The 17,799-nt window shown below is 38.3% G+C and overlaps 1 protein-coding gene across 6 annotated transcripts in view; it reads left to right on the top strand.

Moving 5' to 3' along the window:
* LOC128702380 (enoyl-CoA delta isomerase 2) overlaps positions 1–11,969 on the top strand; it is a 47,322-nt gene extending 35,353 nt beyond the window's left edge. For all 6 annotated transcript variants that reach the window (XM_070102185.1, XM_070102188.1, XM_070102189.1 and 3 more), the window contains exons 6-9: positions 2,281–2,398; positions 3,227–3,346; positions 4,437–4,604; positions 11,719–11,969. In XM_070102185.1, coding sequence (XP_069958286.1) covers positions 2,281–2,398; positions 3,227–3,346; positions 4,437–4,604; positions 11,719–11,817 — 505 coding nt within the window. In that variant the 3' untranslated portion in view covers positions 11,818–11,969. The remainder of the gene's footprint in view (positions 1–2,280; positions 2,399–3,226; positions 3,347–4,436; positions 4,605–11,718) is intronic.
* Positions 11,970–17,799: the final 5,830 nt, after the last annotated feature.

The following is a 17,799-nucleotide window of genomic DNA, read 5'->3' as shown; positions in this document are numbered from 1 at the left end:
TGTAATAACAAGCCTCCTGTTTTTTTTGCACTTGCTTTATTTGCACTGTAAGTATTCTTTTATTTGTCTATATTTGCTAAGAGCAATATATCAAAATTTAAAATATAGTACTAAATATGAATAGGATAAGAAGCTGCTGCACATCTTCACACAACAACAGGGTCATACTTATATCTGGGAGCAGGAATAAGCAGGGTGGGCAGGAAACTCATACTAATCGAATTTAGATGTGTTAAATAAGATCTGATATCATTTCATAAAAGACACCAGCAATCCTACCATCATGTAAAACAATTACAGGCTACCATTTTACACTAACTTGGCAGGATGGTAGTACCTCCTTGAGTGGTTGCTGTCTACCAACCTACTACCTAGGTTTGTGTAAAGAAGATCATTTCATAATTCATATTAAGTCAATTTTCGTATTATTCAATATTCGTACTAATTAAGGCTTTGCTGTACAGTGCTTCATACAAATTCACCAGATGCATTCCTGAAAGTTCCAGCAAATACCTCTAAATGCTGTCTGCTTAATTAATTTTGTTTCAGATTTTGGCTACTAAAGGGAGATTCCTTCATTCCAGTGAGGAGCTCTTGATTCAAGGAATTGGACCTTACCATCCCTTACTTGGATCATACCTGATTACCTCCCATTTTCCCAGACATTGTATGATCCCTAGGAGTTTAGTGCTTTCTCTCCTTATGAATATAATAATTTGGGTTAAGGCTCATTTTGTCTTTCAGAGGTTATATTTCTTCAAATATTGTTCTAATCTTGCTAAAAAAAATTTTTTTCAACAAGTTAGCAGTCTCCCACTGAGGCAGGATGACCCATAAAGAAAGAATATCCTCTAAAAGAAAATACTTTCATCATTCAACACTTTCACCTCGCTCATACATAATCACCGTCTCTGCAGAGGCGCCCAGATACAACAGTTTAGAAGCATATATAAAAATGTATAACATATCCCTCAAAACTGCCAATATCCCAAACCCTCCTTTACAGTGGAGGCATTGTAGTTCCCATTTCCAGTACTCAAGTCTGGTTATATAAAAATAACCAGTTTCCCTGAATCCCTTCACTAAATATTACCCTGCTTGCACTCCAACAGCTCATCATGTCCCAAAAATCATTTGTCTCCATTCACTCCTATCTAACACGCTCATGCACGCTTGCTGGAAGTCCAAGCCCCTCGCCCACAAAACCTCCTCCACCCCCTCCCTCCAACCTTTTCGAGGACGACCCCTACCCCGCCTTCCTTTCCCTACAGATTTATACGCTCTCCAAGTCATTCTACATTGATCCATTCTCTCTAAATGACCAAACCACCTCAACAACCCTTCTTCAGCCCTCTGACTTGTACTTTTATTAACTCCACACCTTCTAATTTCCACATTCCGAATTCTCTGCATAATATTTACACCACACATTGCCCTTGGACAGGACATCTCCACTGCCTCCAGCTGCCTCCTCGCTACAGTATTTACAACCCAAGCTTCACACCCATATAAGAGTGTTGGTACTACTATACTTTCATACATTCCCTTCTTTGCCTCCATGGATAATGTTTTTTGTCTCCACAAATACCTCATTGCACCACTCGCCTTTTTTCCTTCATCCTTCATAAACCCATCTGCTGACACGTCAACTCCCAAATATCTGAAAACATTTACATCTTCTGTACTCCCTCTCTTCAATGTGATATCCAGTTTTTATCTAAATCATTTGATACCCTTATCACCTTACTCTTATCTATGTTCATTTTCAACTTCTACCTCAGAAAATCAAAACAGAGATTGTGTGGGAAATTCAGTAAACTTGAGTCTGAACAAAATTCCACGCTTGCTTTTCAATTTAGTGGTCATGCAACAAGTTAAAACAAAATGGGCACCTCAGAAATCCATGATAGTCTGAAATTATTCCTGTGGAACCCTTCAGTAAAAACATTGTGTGATCAAAATTGGGGAATTTAGGAGGCACTGCAAATTTTGTAGTGAGCACCTGTGCATAATGTTACATATGTAATTTGTAAAAGTAATTTTTTTTTTATCATAACCACTGCAAGGCTTATGTGGATTAGTTGGTAGATATAGAGCTGGTAACAGTTTTCCAAATATCTGAAAAAATGCTCAACAGCTATGAAGACAGTGAAAGCTAATAGTGAAAGCTGCTGGAAAAAGATTCTGGTAAATTAAACTTTTTGGCTATAAATAGCTAATATTAATTTTAGTTTTTGAGCATTTCTTCACCTTATTAAGAGTTGTTTCATTTAACCACAGGTTTACGGCATCTTTTATTGACTTCCCAAAGCCATTGGTTGCTGTTGTGAATGGGCCAGCTGTTGGCATTGGAGTTACAATACTGGGACTCTTTGATGTAGTATATGCTACAGACAGGGTATGTTCACACATTTTTTACCTTTCATAATATATTTTGTTCAGTTTATTCTTTTGAAAATTTTTTGGATTTAAATTTTTAATAGGCATTTCTTAACTTTTATATTTTACAATGGATCTAATTAGCTAGACTGTTGGTGCTTGCAGACTGATGCAGTCTTTTGACACTGTTACCCTACCAACGACGCTTTCCAAGCCAACGAATTACCAAAGCTGCAATCTTGGTACACCCTCCAATCACAGTTTGCTGATATTCCCATCTCAACTGCAGGGCTGTTATCCGTATTTGTATGATCATTTATAAATGTATATTTAGGTATCAAAAACACCATTCCAGAATAAGAATTGTCATTAAGGATTCTTCACCATTGCTAATGAAGCCTCCTAGTAATCTTCAACGGTTTTTGCCAACCATTTTCCAATTTCTGTAAGCTATTGTGATATTCAGTTTTCATGGAAATTAAGATTCTCTATCATGTAATAAGGTAATTATTTTTCATCACTGCAGTATGATTTCAAAAACCTCAGTCTTTCCTGCAAACACCAGTTTCTTAATATTAATTCAATTGTGCATTTAAACTTTAATTTTTCAGGAAGAATTTTGCCCAAGATCTATATATGTTCAGCACAGTTTTATGATAAAAGACTTTGTTTATATTATGTATACATTATTTAAGGAAATACTGTATGAGTTTCTTATATAGGGTGCTCCTGTACAGCAGTTGAAGTGAAATTTTCTATAAATTCAGATGTTGTAAGGGTACCTACTAGTTAAAAATGTTTGTTTTATAAGGCAAAGTGAATATTTTTTTTTTTTTAACCTTTACAGGCTACCTTCCATACACCATTTGTGTCATTAGGCCAGGCACCAGAAGGCTGCTCAACCTACACTTTTCCCCGAATAATGGGACCAGGAAAGGCTGCAGAAATGATTTTGTTTGGCAAAAAGGTTTGTAAAACTGAATTTCATTTTGGTTTTTAGATTTCCAGGTATTCCATAAATTACTAGTTAGTTCATGTATATAGTACTTGTACTTTACAATTGCTATTTCTTTGTTTATTAGCTGTTCTTGTTAGTAAATAAGTTTATTCAGGTATACACAAATACAGTTACATAGATTATCATACATAGCAGCATATGTGTGAAGTATCTAGGATAACCCAAAAAAGCCAGAGTGACGTATTTCCATTGGGGTCCTTTTACCTTATTATAATAATATTAAGGTTTTAAAATCTTATCTATAATGGAGATAACATCTTATTATCATACTAAAAAGACTACTACACAAGGGTCATTAAGACTATCTACAATACGAGGGTCATTACTAGGAATAAGGTAAAATTACACATGTGTTAACTAAAAAAATAAAAAATCATTCCCCTCCCTTTCTGTAGCTATATTCATCAGACCTTTTGGCTCTTTTCTTGAACTGGTTCATGCTATGACTGGCATTCATCCTTTCTTTCTAAACATTAGATTCATTTATAATTAATAGAACTATTGTACAACTTAGAGTATGATAAATTTCTTTAGTATTAAGAAGTCAGTAAGCCATTAAATTAAGTCTCTCCATAATGCCTAGGCATGATAGTGGCTCTCTTTGCACTGCAACTCATTATTGTAAATACATAATCTCAATGTACTACTTGCAAAGAAATAAAATTTGATTGCTGTATCTCAATACAAGCAGGAGGTGCCTAATTTGGTAACTAAAATGGGCACTAGCCAATAAAATTTCTTGAAAGGGTCAGAAAGAAAGGTGTTATTAAATCTCATAAGTGACCTCTCCTTGTAAGAACTCCTAGAGTTTATACATTTAACATAAGAAGTCTCTGTACAGGAGGGCCCTGCTTTTACAGCAGGTTAGGCTCTGGGCTACTGCTGTAAAGTTAAGCCTTTTTTCACTTTCAAATGAATATAAAAGCCTGATAACATGTTTACAATATCATACATTAAATGAGCAATATAGGTAGACCTAAAAAATGCATATACAGTATATGTTTGGTAAAATTCTGTTTTATTTTTCTAATTTTTACAGATAAATGCTGTGGAAGCATGCCAGTTGGGCTTGGTAACAGAAGTATTTCCTGATGCATGTCTTGATCAAGTATGGTCAAGGATTTATCAGTGGGCACAATTGCCTCCAAAAACTTTGATTAGTGCCAAAGGGATGCTTAGAGCTCTTAAAAAAGACTTCCTGCATGAGGTTAGTTGTAATTATTTGGGCAGCCTGTCCATTTTAATGTAGAAGATAATTATTATTATTATTATAATCATGGGGCAGCGCTAAACCCATAGGATTATACAGCGCATGTGGGGGGGATGGAAGGTATTCAGGCTCAATTCAGAGAACTGAAGCACAGATCCAATTCCCTAGATCAAGAGCCCCTCACCAGCATCAAGGAACCTCCCTTGAGGGGATGTAGAACATAAAATATTTATGAAAACCACATAAATGAATGGGAAAAAGTACAATGGGAAATTAGTTAATCTTTTATCAGAGCAGAAGCTGTGTTTAAATCTGTGATGAAATTTCAGAAGTGTTGGTGGTTCATTATTTGATGTGCAGAAAAAGTAATACTGTAAATATTATTTTTTTTTTTTCAACAAACCGGCCGTATCCCACCAAGGCAGGGTGGCCCAAAAAGAAAAACGAGAGTTTTTCTTTTTAAATTTAGTAATTTGTACAGGAGAAGGGGTTACTAGCCCCTTGCTCCCGGCATTTTAGTTGCCTCTTACAACACACACGGCTTACGGAGGAAGAATTCTGTTCCACTTCCCCATGGAGATAAGGGGAAACAAACAAGAACAAGCACTAGAAAGATAATAGAAGAAAACCCTGAGGGGTGTGTATATATATATGCTTGTATACATGTATGAGTAGTGTGACCTAAGTGTAAGAAGAAGTAGCAAGATGTACTTTTCTCTTGGTATATGTTCTCTCCAGCTGGCTTTGTTTATGTTCTCTGCAGGTCATATGACTGTTATCCCTTCCAACTCCTTGTTGTACTTAACAATCAAGTTATATATCTCAAGCTGAATGAGAATCTAACTCTGTATGTTGTAATTAGTATTAATGTCCACTGTTGTGACACACTTTTCTTTTTCTGTTTATTGTAAGCCTATGCACACTATATAATCATTACTTTTCCTAACATGCACAATATGTTGAGAGGAGCTATTGTGTCTGTCTGTCTTCCTCTGCACCTTTAGCATCTCTGATCATTTTCTAGACTGAAATTTTTGTTTGTTTTGGCTGCCCTCTCAATTTCATAAGATTAGTCTACTTTTATGCTAAGACATTTTATTTTCTTAACCCATTTCTGTGAAAACTTAAGTGTAATTTCCTTCCCTATGTTTCTAAGTTTATAAAATCACCGTAACAACGCATATCCTCTAGATATTAAATTTCGTTCTCTCAAACTAATACACTTCATAGCAATGTGGTTCATACTTCACTTCTTGCTGATACTGCCAATGTCTACTTAATTTTCCTGCTCCTCTTGCTCTCTTCCATACAACAGTGAGACTAACTACTCATGTTCTGTACACAAATAACCCGCACATAAAAGAGAGAAGCTTACGACGACGTTTCGGTCCGACTTGGACCATTGACAAAGTCACACTAACAGAGGTGGAGCAGGACGGCTATATATAGGCAGGAAGAGGTGGAGGTAGTAGTAGTAGTAGTAGTAGTAGTAGTAGTAGTAGTAGTAGTACAAGAATTGTATATAATACCGACAAGATGAAATTAAGACACATGCACAACACCCGGGCATCCCCATCGTAGACGTTTCGCCATCCAGCCAGCCACTGGATGGCGAAACGTCTACGATGGGGATGCCCGGGTGTTGTGCATGTGTCTTAATTTCATCTTGTCGGTATTATATACAATTCTTGTACTACTACTACTACTACTACTACTACTACTACCTCCACCTCTTCCTGCCTATATATAGCCGTCCTGCTCCACCTCTGTTAGTGTGACTTTGTCAATGGTCCAAGTCAGACCGAAACGTCGTCGTAAGCTTTTCTCTTTTATGTGCGGGTTATATGTGTATCGTTCCAGTCACGGTATTGTGCCTTTTTGTTACTCATGTTCTGGCAAACTTTAAGAGCAGAAGAGAAAGCATTGGCCCTGCAGACACTAACGCTGACCTTTTTCCGTCATGTTAGAAATCGTAGCCATTCTACAGAGTTGGCAAGCAACATCACAGGATGACCATCCTGCATATTGTTGGTTAAACCCATATTAGTGATGCTTTGTTTACTAATATGTTTATACAAGCATTGATGCATTAAATATTACATATTATATGTGTTCACATACAACACGATTGGCAGTTTGGACGGACCTCTAAACTGTCATATTCAAGTGCCTCTGCAAAGACAGTGATTATGTATGAATGATGGTGAAAGTGTTGAATGATGAAAGTATTTTTTCTCTCTTTTTGGGTCACCCTGCCTCGGTGGGAAACGGCCGATGTGTTAAAAAAAAAAAAAAATGCTTACTTTATGCTGCCAGAGTGGCATTAACTGTACACCTGCAGCTCATCCTGTGAGCAGTATTTTATTGTATACCAAGTAGTTCATCCTGTGATTGGTAGTTTATTGTGCACCCTTGGCTCATCCTGTGAGCAGTTGCAAAAAAAAAAAAAAGTCACACTGGGTCTTGGTCAGACCACACTAGACATAGTTACTTACATCATTAAGATATTAGTCACTTTATGTATATTACAACCTCATCTTCTCACTGCAACATGTAAATGTATTTTTACTTATTACTAAGTACTACATGTATAATGTTTAGTCACTAAGTTAGACTCGCATAAAATAAGTTCATTTGTCTAGCCAGCACGAAGTGTGGACACGATATCAGGATTTCAGATATTTTATCATTAACAATGAAGTGATTTACCATATACTATATGGTTTGTTTGGATGTGTACAAATGGTTGGATGTTTTGATATTCTAAAGTATCAGTGTGTGATCCTTGTGTATGTCCACACACTGTACATGACCCCTTAGGAAGGTCGTTGATGCTGGTGAGGGGTTTTGATCCAGAGAATTGGACTTCCTCCCCTTCTTTGGTTCAACCTAGTTGCCTCCTATTTCCCATGTGCTGCCTAGCTCTAATAGGCTTAGCACTACTTCCTAAATATAATAATGCATCTCATGTGATTGACATCCCCATACGAAGTGAACTGCAATAGATACTTATGGTATGACATGGGTGTATATATTTGGGAGCAGAGAGAATGAGGGGTGAGGATCATTCCAGGAATGGTTAGAAAGTGAGGGATGGAATGAGATTTTAACCCTTTCACTGTCGGGACTCCTGATTCTAGACTCATTCTATGTCGAAAAATATTAAAAAAAAAAAAAATCTTATGAAATGATAGAGAATCTTTTCCCGATGGTAATGACACAAAAAAAAACAAAAAAAAAAATTAATGGATGACTTCTGGAATTACTCTCTTGTGAAGTTACTGCTCTTGACGATATACACTCGGCGCCGATTTTGCCCACATTGAGCCCTATATTCAGCTAATTCCATTGTTCCAGTCGACCAAAATCATAGCTATTACACTAGAACTCCATTTGTTCTATTGATTGAGTACAATAAACCACCCATTTATTGATTTCAACTATCAATAAAAGTGATCAGAAATTGGTAATTTGGCCAATTTCATACACAATTCAAGTTTACCTGGAGAGGGTTTCAGGGGTCAACACCCCCGCGGCTCGGTCTGAGACCAGGCCTCACTGTGGATCAGGGTGTGATCAACCAGGCTGTTACTATTGGCCGCACGCAAGCTGACGTACAAACCACAGCCCGATTGGTCAGGTACTGACTTTAGGTGCCTGTCCAGTGCCTTCTTAAAGACAGCCAGGGGTCTATTGGTAATCCCCCCTTATGTAGGCTGGGAGGCAGTTGAACAGTTTTGGACCCCGGACATTTGTTGTGTTGTCTCTCAATGTACTCGTTGCGCCCCTGCTTTTCATTGGGGGAATGTTGCATCTCCTGTCGAGTCTTTGTTTTCATAGGGAGTGATTTTCGTGTGCAGGTTTGGTACCAATCCCTCCAGGACCTTCTAAGTGTATATTATCATGCATCTCTCTCGCCTGCATTCCAGGGAATTCAGATCAAGGACCTTCAACTGTTCCCAGTAATTTAGGTGCCTTATCGTGCTTATATGTGCTGTGAAAGTTCTTTGTACACTCTCCAGGTCTGCAATGTCGCCAGCCTTGAAGGGGGCCGTTAGTGTACAGCAGTATTCCAGCCTAGAGAGCACAAGCGATTTGAAGAGAATCATCATGGGCTTGGCGTCCCTAGTTTTGAAGGTTCTTATTATCCATCCTACCATTTTCATAGCAGATGAGGTGGATACATTATTGTGATTTTTGAAGGCGAGGTCCTCTGACATTATCACTCCCCGGTCCTTCACATTACTTTTCCACTCTATTGTATGGTTAGAATTTGTCGTATACCCTGATACATTTTTAATTTCCTCAAGTTTCCCATATCTGAGTGGTTGAAATTTCTCCTCGTTGAACTTCATATTGTTTTGAGTGGCCCATTTGAAGATTTGGTTGATGTCCACTTGGAGTCTCGCGGTGTCTTCGATGGAGGTCACTGCCATGGTAATCTGGGTGTCATCCGCAAAGGAAGACACGGAGCTATGGCCAGTTTCAAAATAGGGGCCAGAATAAGCAATGCAGACATTCCTAGCACTAAAATAACATTTTCTCTGTTCATTAGTCACGTCTCCAGGCCCCTCTTATATTATTACACTTGCTTTCCATTTTGAATTTTTATTCACACAAAAAATAGAAGATTTACTGTTATGCAGACTACTGCATTACATATTGTAAAAATGGTATAAATAGTATCAGCGCATTTCTGAAAGCATATTAAACCCACCAGTTGATGTGTATTGGACGTGTGGCATGATTTGTTTACTCTTGAACATCGGCAAAAATTGAACATTTCCACTACTTTGAGCTTAGTTTCGAGGTATGTACAGTGGTACCTTGACTTATGAGCCATCGCTCAGTTGATTTTTTGCTTTGAGTTACAAGTGAGGTTCAGATACGCCACCAGTAGTTGGCGCAGCGAATGCCACAACATCCAATCAGTGGTGCAAGTGTTTACCTCGCCGTGGAAGCATCTCTCTTGTGTTGTGCTTGCATTTTATGCAGTTATTTTGCCAAATTTCTTCTTTCTAACCATGGGTCCTAAGAAAGTAAGTGCAAAGGACAGTGCTGAGAAGAAGAGGATGATGTCCATTGAATTAAAGCATGAAATCATAGAAAAACATGAACGAGGTGTGTGGGTTGTGGAGTTGGCGAGGCATTACCAGCGTAGTACTTCTACGATGTGCACCATACTAAAGCAGGAGGAGTCAATAAAGGCTATAATGCCAGCGATAAAGTGTAGCAAGTAAGTTAAGCAATTGAGCGATAGAAAAAGCACAAAACAAACTCCTCCAATCTCCTCTGGCTATCTTTTCCACCCTCTACCTCCGCCAGCATCTGTTCTCCAAAGATAAATATGTACACTTTATAAAACCAGTTTTTCTTTACATTCTCTGTTGTGTTTTGTTTTTATACAATATTTCTTATTTATAAATACATTGCTTCAGTGTTTTCCTTATGAAACTAGTGATCTAGTGCAGTTAGCCTTACAAACACTCCATTTTCTCTTATAATAAGACCTCAGAAGGGCAAGAATGGGAAGATATGGTCAGAGCGATAATTATTTTTACCTTGGGAGTGGCCGCCACCACTTGTCACATAATAACGTATTTTATTCATTCTAGAGTATATATCACGTTTCTATGTTATTTATGTTGTTTATTATGTCATATTAGATAAATTGTGATAGATAAATAAGCCGAAGAGTTGATATTAGCGTTATATTGAAGTATTTTCTCCTGCCTCCCGAGAGCCAGGAATTCTGCTGGAACGGATTAATGGCATTTCATTTAATTTCAGTGAGGAAAATTAATTTGATATAAGAAAATTGAGTTATGAGCTAGGTCATGAAACAGATTAAACTCGTAAGTCAAGGTAGCACTGTACTTTTAGTCTGAAAACCATTCACAATCATCTCTATTTCTGTAATATATTTCCCATTCTATCAAATGAGACCAAGAAAATGAGAATACATCCATAAATACCATACGAAAATACACCACAAAGTCGATATTTTAAACCATAAACATGGTCAGTTTTTTTTTTTTCCTCATTATGCACTGCAGGATTTTTTTTTTTTATACTGAGCACACAGACCCATTCTCACATATAGGCCTACCAGCTTTCTCCCACCAGATCTGAAGGCACTAGAATTTTGGCATAGTATTACGGGACCAACACTGGCTCTCAAGCCGTAATATTACGGGACCAACAATGAAAGGGTTAAGTGGTAGACGCTCGAGTGTATACAGCAGGCATGTGTTTAAGCGTTAGATCAGAGATAGTGGAGACAAGTGTTTTTTTTTTTAGGGTTTCATGTGCTTTTATGGTGTGGGGTAAACATAACATTTATGAAGGGATACAGGAAATAGTGATTAGTTGGACTTGGAGTCCTGATGGTGGGAAGTACAATGCCTGCACTCTGAGCAGTGGGTATTGCTGTTTGGCGGATCTGAACTGTGATGTCCGTGCACTTTTGGCAAGACAGCTATTGAATGAGTGATGTATGTATTTCTTGTTTTGGATTACCATTCCTTGATATGAGATGGCCATGTGGGAAGAAAAGTCTACCAAAGTGTTTGAGGGACAGTAAAACACCATTTGAAAATTAGAGAGCTGTACTGGGCATAATCCAGGAATCCCCCCCCCCCCCCTTTTTTTTTTAATAATCTAATGTTATCCCACATAATTGTGCTTAATACTTAAATGGAAAATCATAAAATTAGATCTTATTATAGTTGGAAAAAATAAATATGCCTAGCGATAGTTTTGAGAGCGGGAAGTGTCCAGTGTAGCATTACAAAAAAGATGGTAGCCCTACATTTTGGTTTAGTTTCATATGGTTACTAATCATATTTTCCCTTCTATGTACCCAGACAGTAGGGATCTATTATGCATTAAGCATACTAGACAATATGTGCATTTCAACCCTTCAAAAATATTACCCACAAATATTTTTTTTTCTTTTTTTTTTTAACACAAAACCTAGTCTTAAAACTTTAACGGACACAAAGAAACATACAGTATGCACCTGTGCCCCCCCCCTCCCATAGTCAAATATAATTTTTACAATGAATTAGTAATTTAAATTGAACTGATCTTGTATTCTTTTTTCTTTTAGGTGAATGACAAGGAGTGTAACAACCTTGTAGAAAGGCTGCAATGTGATGAATTTTTTACTGCTATGATGACATTTTTCAGTAGGAAGTCAAAACTCTAGATAATGCAACCAATATATGTATATATGCAGTAAAACCCCAGCTTTGTGTGGAGCTGCATTTCTGCAGATTATCAACCATGTATTACAGTATTTTAAACAGAATGACATGTAAGTATGGTTTATAACATTGGAAATAAACTTATTAAATTTAAGTGGGTAACTATAATTTTCATAGGTAGTAGGTTGGTAGACAGCAACCAGCCAGGGAGGTACTACCGTCCTGCCAGGTGAGTGTTAAACAAAAGCCTGTAATTGTTTTACATGATGGTAGGATTGCTGGTGTCTTTTTTCTCTTAAACGTGCAAGATTTCAGGTACATCTTGCTACTTCTACTTACATTTAGGTCACACTACACATGCATGTACAAGGATATATATACACTCCCTTCTGGGTTTTCTTCTATTTTTCTTAGTAGTCTTGTTTATTTCTGCTTATCTCCATGGGGCAGTGGAACAGAATTCTTCCTCCCTAAGCCATGCGTGTCATAAGAGGTAACTAAAATGCCAGGAGCAAGGGGCTAGTAACCCCTTCTCCTGTATATATTACTCAGTGTAAAAGGACAAACTTTCGTTTTTTCCTTTTAGGTCACCCTGCCTTGGTGGGATATAGCCGGTGCATTGAAAGAACTGTATTATTATTATAATAAAAAAGAATTGCTAAGCCACAGAAAGAACTGTAATTTTCCTAGATAGTAGGTTGGTAGACAGCAACTACCCAGGAAAGTACTACTGTCCTGCCAAGTGATTGTGAAATGGAAATCTAATTGTTTTACATGATGGTAGGATTGCTGATAACAGGCGAGGGGCTTTTGATCTTGGGAATTGGACCTGTGCTCCAATTCACTGAATTGATCCTGAATGCCTTCCCCTCCCCTCCCCTCTCATAGGCACTATAATCCCTACGGGTTTAGCGGTTCCCCCACAGTGATAATACTTGGGTCACACTACACATATACATGCATATATATTTACACACTCATCTGAGTGGTGAGTGGTGCGTTGAGGTATATGTGGAGTCAAAAAATGTTATCTATGGAGGCAAAGAAGGGAATGTATGAAAGTATAGTAGTACCAACACTCTTATATGGGTGTGAAGCTTGGGTGGTAAATGCAGCAGCGAGGAGACGGTTGGAGGCAGTGGAGATGTCCTGTTTAAGGGCAATGTGTGGTGTAAATATTATGCAGAAAATTCGGAGTGTGGAAATTAGGAAAAGGTGTGGAGTTAATAAAAGTATTAGTCAGAGGGCAGAAGAGGGGTTGTTGAGGTGGTTTGGTCATTTAGAGAGAATGGATCAAAGTAGAATGACAAGGAAAGCATATAAATCTATAGGGGAAGGAAGGCGGGGTAGGGGTCGTCCTCGAAAGGGTTGGAGAGAGGGGGTAAAGGAGGTTTTGTGGGCAAGGGGCTTGGACTTCCAGCAAGCGTGCGTGAGCGTGTTAGATAGGAGTGAATGGAGACGAATGGTACTTGGGACCTGACGATCTGTTGGAGTGTGAGCAGGCTAATATTTAGTGAAGGGATTCAGGGAAACCGGTTATTTTCATATAGTCGGACTTGAGTCCTGGAAATAGGAAGTACAATGCCTGCACTTTAAAGGAGGGGTTTGGGATATTGGCAGTTTGGAGGGATATGTTGTGTATCTTTATACGTATATGCTTCTAAACTGTTGTATTCTGAGCACCTCTGCAAAAGCAGTGATAATGTGTGAGTGTGGTGAAAGTGTTGAATGATGAAAGTATTTTCTTTCTTTTTTGGGTCACCCTGCCTCGGTGGGAGACGGCCGACTTGTTGAAAAAAAAAAAAATCTGGGCTTTTTTCTGTTTTCTTAATAGTTCTTGTTATCTCCATGGGGCTCCTCAAGGGAGGTTCCTTGATGCTGGTGAGGGGGTTCTTGATAGGAAATTGGGTCTGTGCTCCAAGTTCCCTGAATTGAGCCTGAATGCCTTCCATCCCCCCCCTCCCTACAGGAACTGTATAATCCTACAGGTTTAGCACTCCTCCATGATTATAATAATCTCCATGGGGAAGTGGAAAAGAATTCTTCCACCGTAAGCCATGCATGTCGTAGGGGGACGACTATGATGCCGGGAGCAAGGGGCTAATAATCCCTTCTGTATTAATTACTAAATGCAAAAATTAAGACTTTTCTTTGATGAGATACAGCCTGTTTGTTAAAAAAAAAAAAAACTATAATTTTTGTGCAATTTATTGTACAAGACACTATAAGGTTAGGGTATGTTTAGTAGGGATTTAATTAACTACCTACTCCTTAATTATCCTTGAGGAATTTACTCAACATTGGGTGACCTTACCAGGTTGGTGAGATATGAATGTGTTCACTTAATCCAGCATCCTTACCTTATTTTTCTCAGCAAAGTTAACAGGTTATGGATATAGTTTAGACTGCAGTTAATGATCTGACGAGCCTAGGTATCTAAACTGCTGCTGCTGCTCATGTAGTCACTTATGGTCTCTGACTTGGAACTTTTTGATAGGGATTGGACTATGATTTATGGGCTTTCATCATTGCTGGTGCCAAGGACACCTGATTATTATTACAACTGGGGGAGCGCTAAACCCGTAGGATTATACAGCACACGTGGGGGGGCTGGAAGGTATTCAGCCTAATTCAGGGAACTGGACCACAGATCTAATTCCTTAGATCAAGAGCCCCTCACTAGCATCAAGGAACCTTTCTTGAGGGGAAGGACACCTGAATTATGCAACTTAAGACCTTTAACATGTATCAAATTCTGGGCTGTAATTTGTTTTTCATAATACTGTGGTGTATTTATAATGGCTACATGCAGGAGTAAACACTGGAGACATAAGCCCTGTTGCTAGATTTGACTGCATATATTATGTATAGTCTAAAAGCTACACAAGAAAGTCATCTGAAGTATGATCTGTCCAGCAGTGTGAATTTAATTGGGCTTGTGGATTTGTATGGACAGTGTCAACCAGGTTGTGTAAAATATAAAAGGTGATGTATCATGACCAATGAATAGTTAAATGGTATATATTGCTGACAAGTATGGTAGAAAAATGGTAGAAAAATACCTGTATCTGTGATATACCTGTGACCAGTTTTGAGGGCATTCCTACCCCCACTGCCTAGTCTGGGATCAGGCTTTTGTGTTGACCACCTGGTCAACCACAATGTGCTAGCAATCTACAGGCTCGCTTATCACAACCCAGTTGCTCTGGCACTTGTAGCTGGAAGCTGTCCAGCTTCTTGAAACTTGTCTTTGTTCCAGCAGCATCCGTGATATCTGCTGATAATCTGTTGAAATTTCTTTAAAATGCTAGCCGAGTCTAATAAATGCCCTCGCATGACACTGTCCAGGAACACTGCTGCAAACCCAACACCAGAGGATTTAGAATCATCAGTGTACACTGCAGTGGCATGAGAATGAGACCAGAAGTGGTTGAGAAAAATGGAGCGAGAAGCAACTGTAGGTATTTGAGCTTTTGCATACAACAGTGGGGAAGAACAGACATGAACTGTTGGAACCTCCCAGGGGGTAAGAGAAAAGTTAGATGCTAGATGAACATATAAAGGGGGCAACTGAAGAAAAGCCAAGATCAAGTGAAGACACGCAGAAAAGGGATGAGTAAACGGGCAGGGAACAAATAATGGACCTCCACTAACGTCTGTTACTATCCCGTATGTAGAGGGATTGTGAAGGTCATGAGAGTGGACAAAATAACGAAGGTAATGGGCACAAAACATGCAAGTTGGCAAAATAGTTCTGCTGCTGTAACTGAATTTGATGCAACTTTCTGTGAAAGTAATGAAGTCCTGGCAAGGTAGAGAAAGATCAAAGAGGGTTTTGATTTTCTAGATAGCTTTATTGGTAGGGGCACACAAAAATCAATCATTTCTTATAATGATACTGTTCAGTTTAAGTAGATAACCCAAGTGTAGATGAGCATTGCTTATGGGACCCAGATTTAATATATGTCTAGCAAGTAGTCCTGTGTAATGGGTTGCCAATGCCACATGTAATAGGCCTTATTAGGATGTTAATTGACCTTGCATGTCTTGGAGACCATACAAGTTGTAGGGTTTGAGGTTGCTGGGAATCATACAAGTTTCTTACCTGCTTCTGCATGTTTTGGATGCCTGAAAGATCTTGAAATATTCAGAAGCAGGTAAGAAATGACTTTCTTATTCTCAACAAACCCAAATCTGATACATATAGCCTCTCCAAGATGCAAGGTTAATAGCTTGATGAGACCCATCACTACTTGCAAAACGTACATCAAATTTCCTATGTATCATAAGCAACTTATCTTCATTACTCAGATGATATACAGTGGAACCCCAGTTTTTGTCCTTAATTTGTTCCAGAAGGTCGGTCAAAATCCAAAATGGACAAAAACCAAAGTAATATTTCCCATGCTGTATAGTCCTTGTGGCTTAGCGCTTCTTTTTTTATTATAATAATAATAATATTTCCCATGAGGAATAATGTAAATCCAATTAATCTGTTCCAGACACCCAAAAATATTAACAAAAAATACATTTTTTATATTTATAGATAGTAGGTTGGTAGACAGCAACCACCCAGGGAGGTAATACTGTCCTGCCAAGTGAGTGTAAAACAAAAGCCTGTAATTGTTTTACATGATAGTAGGATTGCTGGTGCCTTTTGTCTGTGTTATAAATATGCAAGATTACAGGTACATCTTGCTACTTTTACTTACACTTAGGTCACACTATATATACATGTACATGTTTATTTACATACACTCATCTGAGTTTTCTTTGATCTTATCTTAACAGTTCTTGTTCTTAATACTTTAACTTTTATATCCATGGGAAAGTGGAATAAGAATCTTTCCTCCGGAAGCCATGTGTGTTGTAAAAGCTGGGAACAATAGGCTAGTAACCCCTTTTCCTGTAATGATTACTACAAAGAATAAGAAAATTGTCCAAGTGGGATGTCTGAATGTGCGTAGATGCTGTGCAAATGATAAGAAAGAGATAATTGTGGATGTTATGAATGAGAATAAGCTGGATGCCCTGGCTTTAAGTGAAACAAAGCTGAAGGGGGTGGGAGAGTTTCAGTGGAGAGAAATAAATGGGATTAAGTCAGGGGTTTCAAATAGAGTTACAGCTAAAGGTGTAGCAATATTGTTGAAGGATAAGCTATGGCAGGAAAGGAGGGAGTATAAATGTATTAATTCAAGGATTATGTGGAGTAAAATAAAGGTTGGATGTGAAAAGTGGGTTATAGTAAGTGTATATGCACTTGGAGAAGAGAGAAGTGTAAAGGAGAGAGATTTTGGGAAATGTTGAGTGAATGCGTGGAGAGTTTTGAACCAAGTGTGAGAGTACTTGTGGTTGGGGATTTCAATGCTACAGTGGGTAAAAATGTGGAGGAAGCAGTAGGTAATTTGGGGTGCCAGGGGTAAATGAAAATGGGGAGCCCTTAATTGAGCTATATGTAGAAAGAGGTTTGGTAATAAGTAATACATATTTTATGAAGAAGAGGATAAATAAATATACATGGTATGATATAGCACGTAATGAAAGTAGTTTGTTAGATTATGTATTGGTGGATAAAAGGTTGATGGGTAGGCTCAAGGATGTACATGTTTATAAAGGGGCAACTGATATATCGGATCATTATTTAGTTGTAGCTACAGTTAGAGTAACAGGTAGATGGGACAAGAGGAAAATGGCAACAAGTAGAGAGAGGTGAAAGTGTATAAACTAAGGGAGGGGGAAGTTTGGGTGAGATATAAGCAACTACAGTGGACCCCCGGTTAACGATATTTCTTCACTCCAGAAGTATGTTCAGGTGCCAGTACTCACCGAATTTGTTCCCATAAGAAATATTGTGAAGTAGATTAGTCCATTTCAGACCCCCAAACATACACGTACAAATGCACTTACATAAATACACTTACATAATTGGTCACATTCGGAGGTAATCGTTATGCGGGGGTCCACTGTATTGGCAGAAAGGTGGG

The sequence above is a fragment of the Cherax quadricarinatus genome, chromosome 80 (assembly GCF_038502225.1).
Source record: "Cherax quadricarinatus isolate ZL_2023a chromosome 80, ASM3850222v1, whole genome shotgun sequence".
Taxonomy (NCBI): Eukaryota; Metazoa; Arthropoda; class Malacostraca; order Decapoda; family Parastacidae; genus Cherax; species Cherax quadricarinatus.
This window is presented reverse-complemented; position numbering and strand designations above follow the sequence as displayed.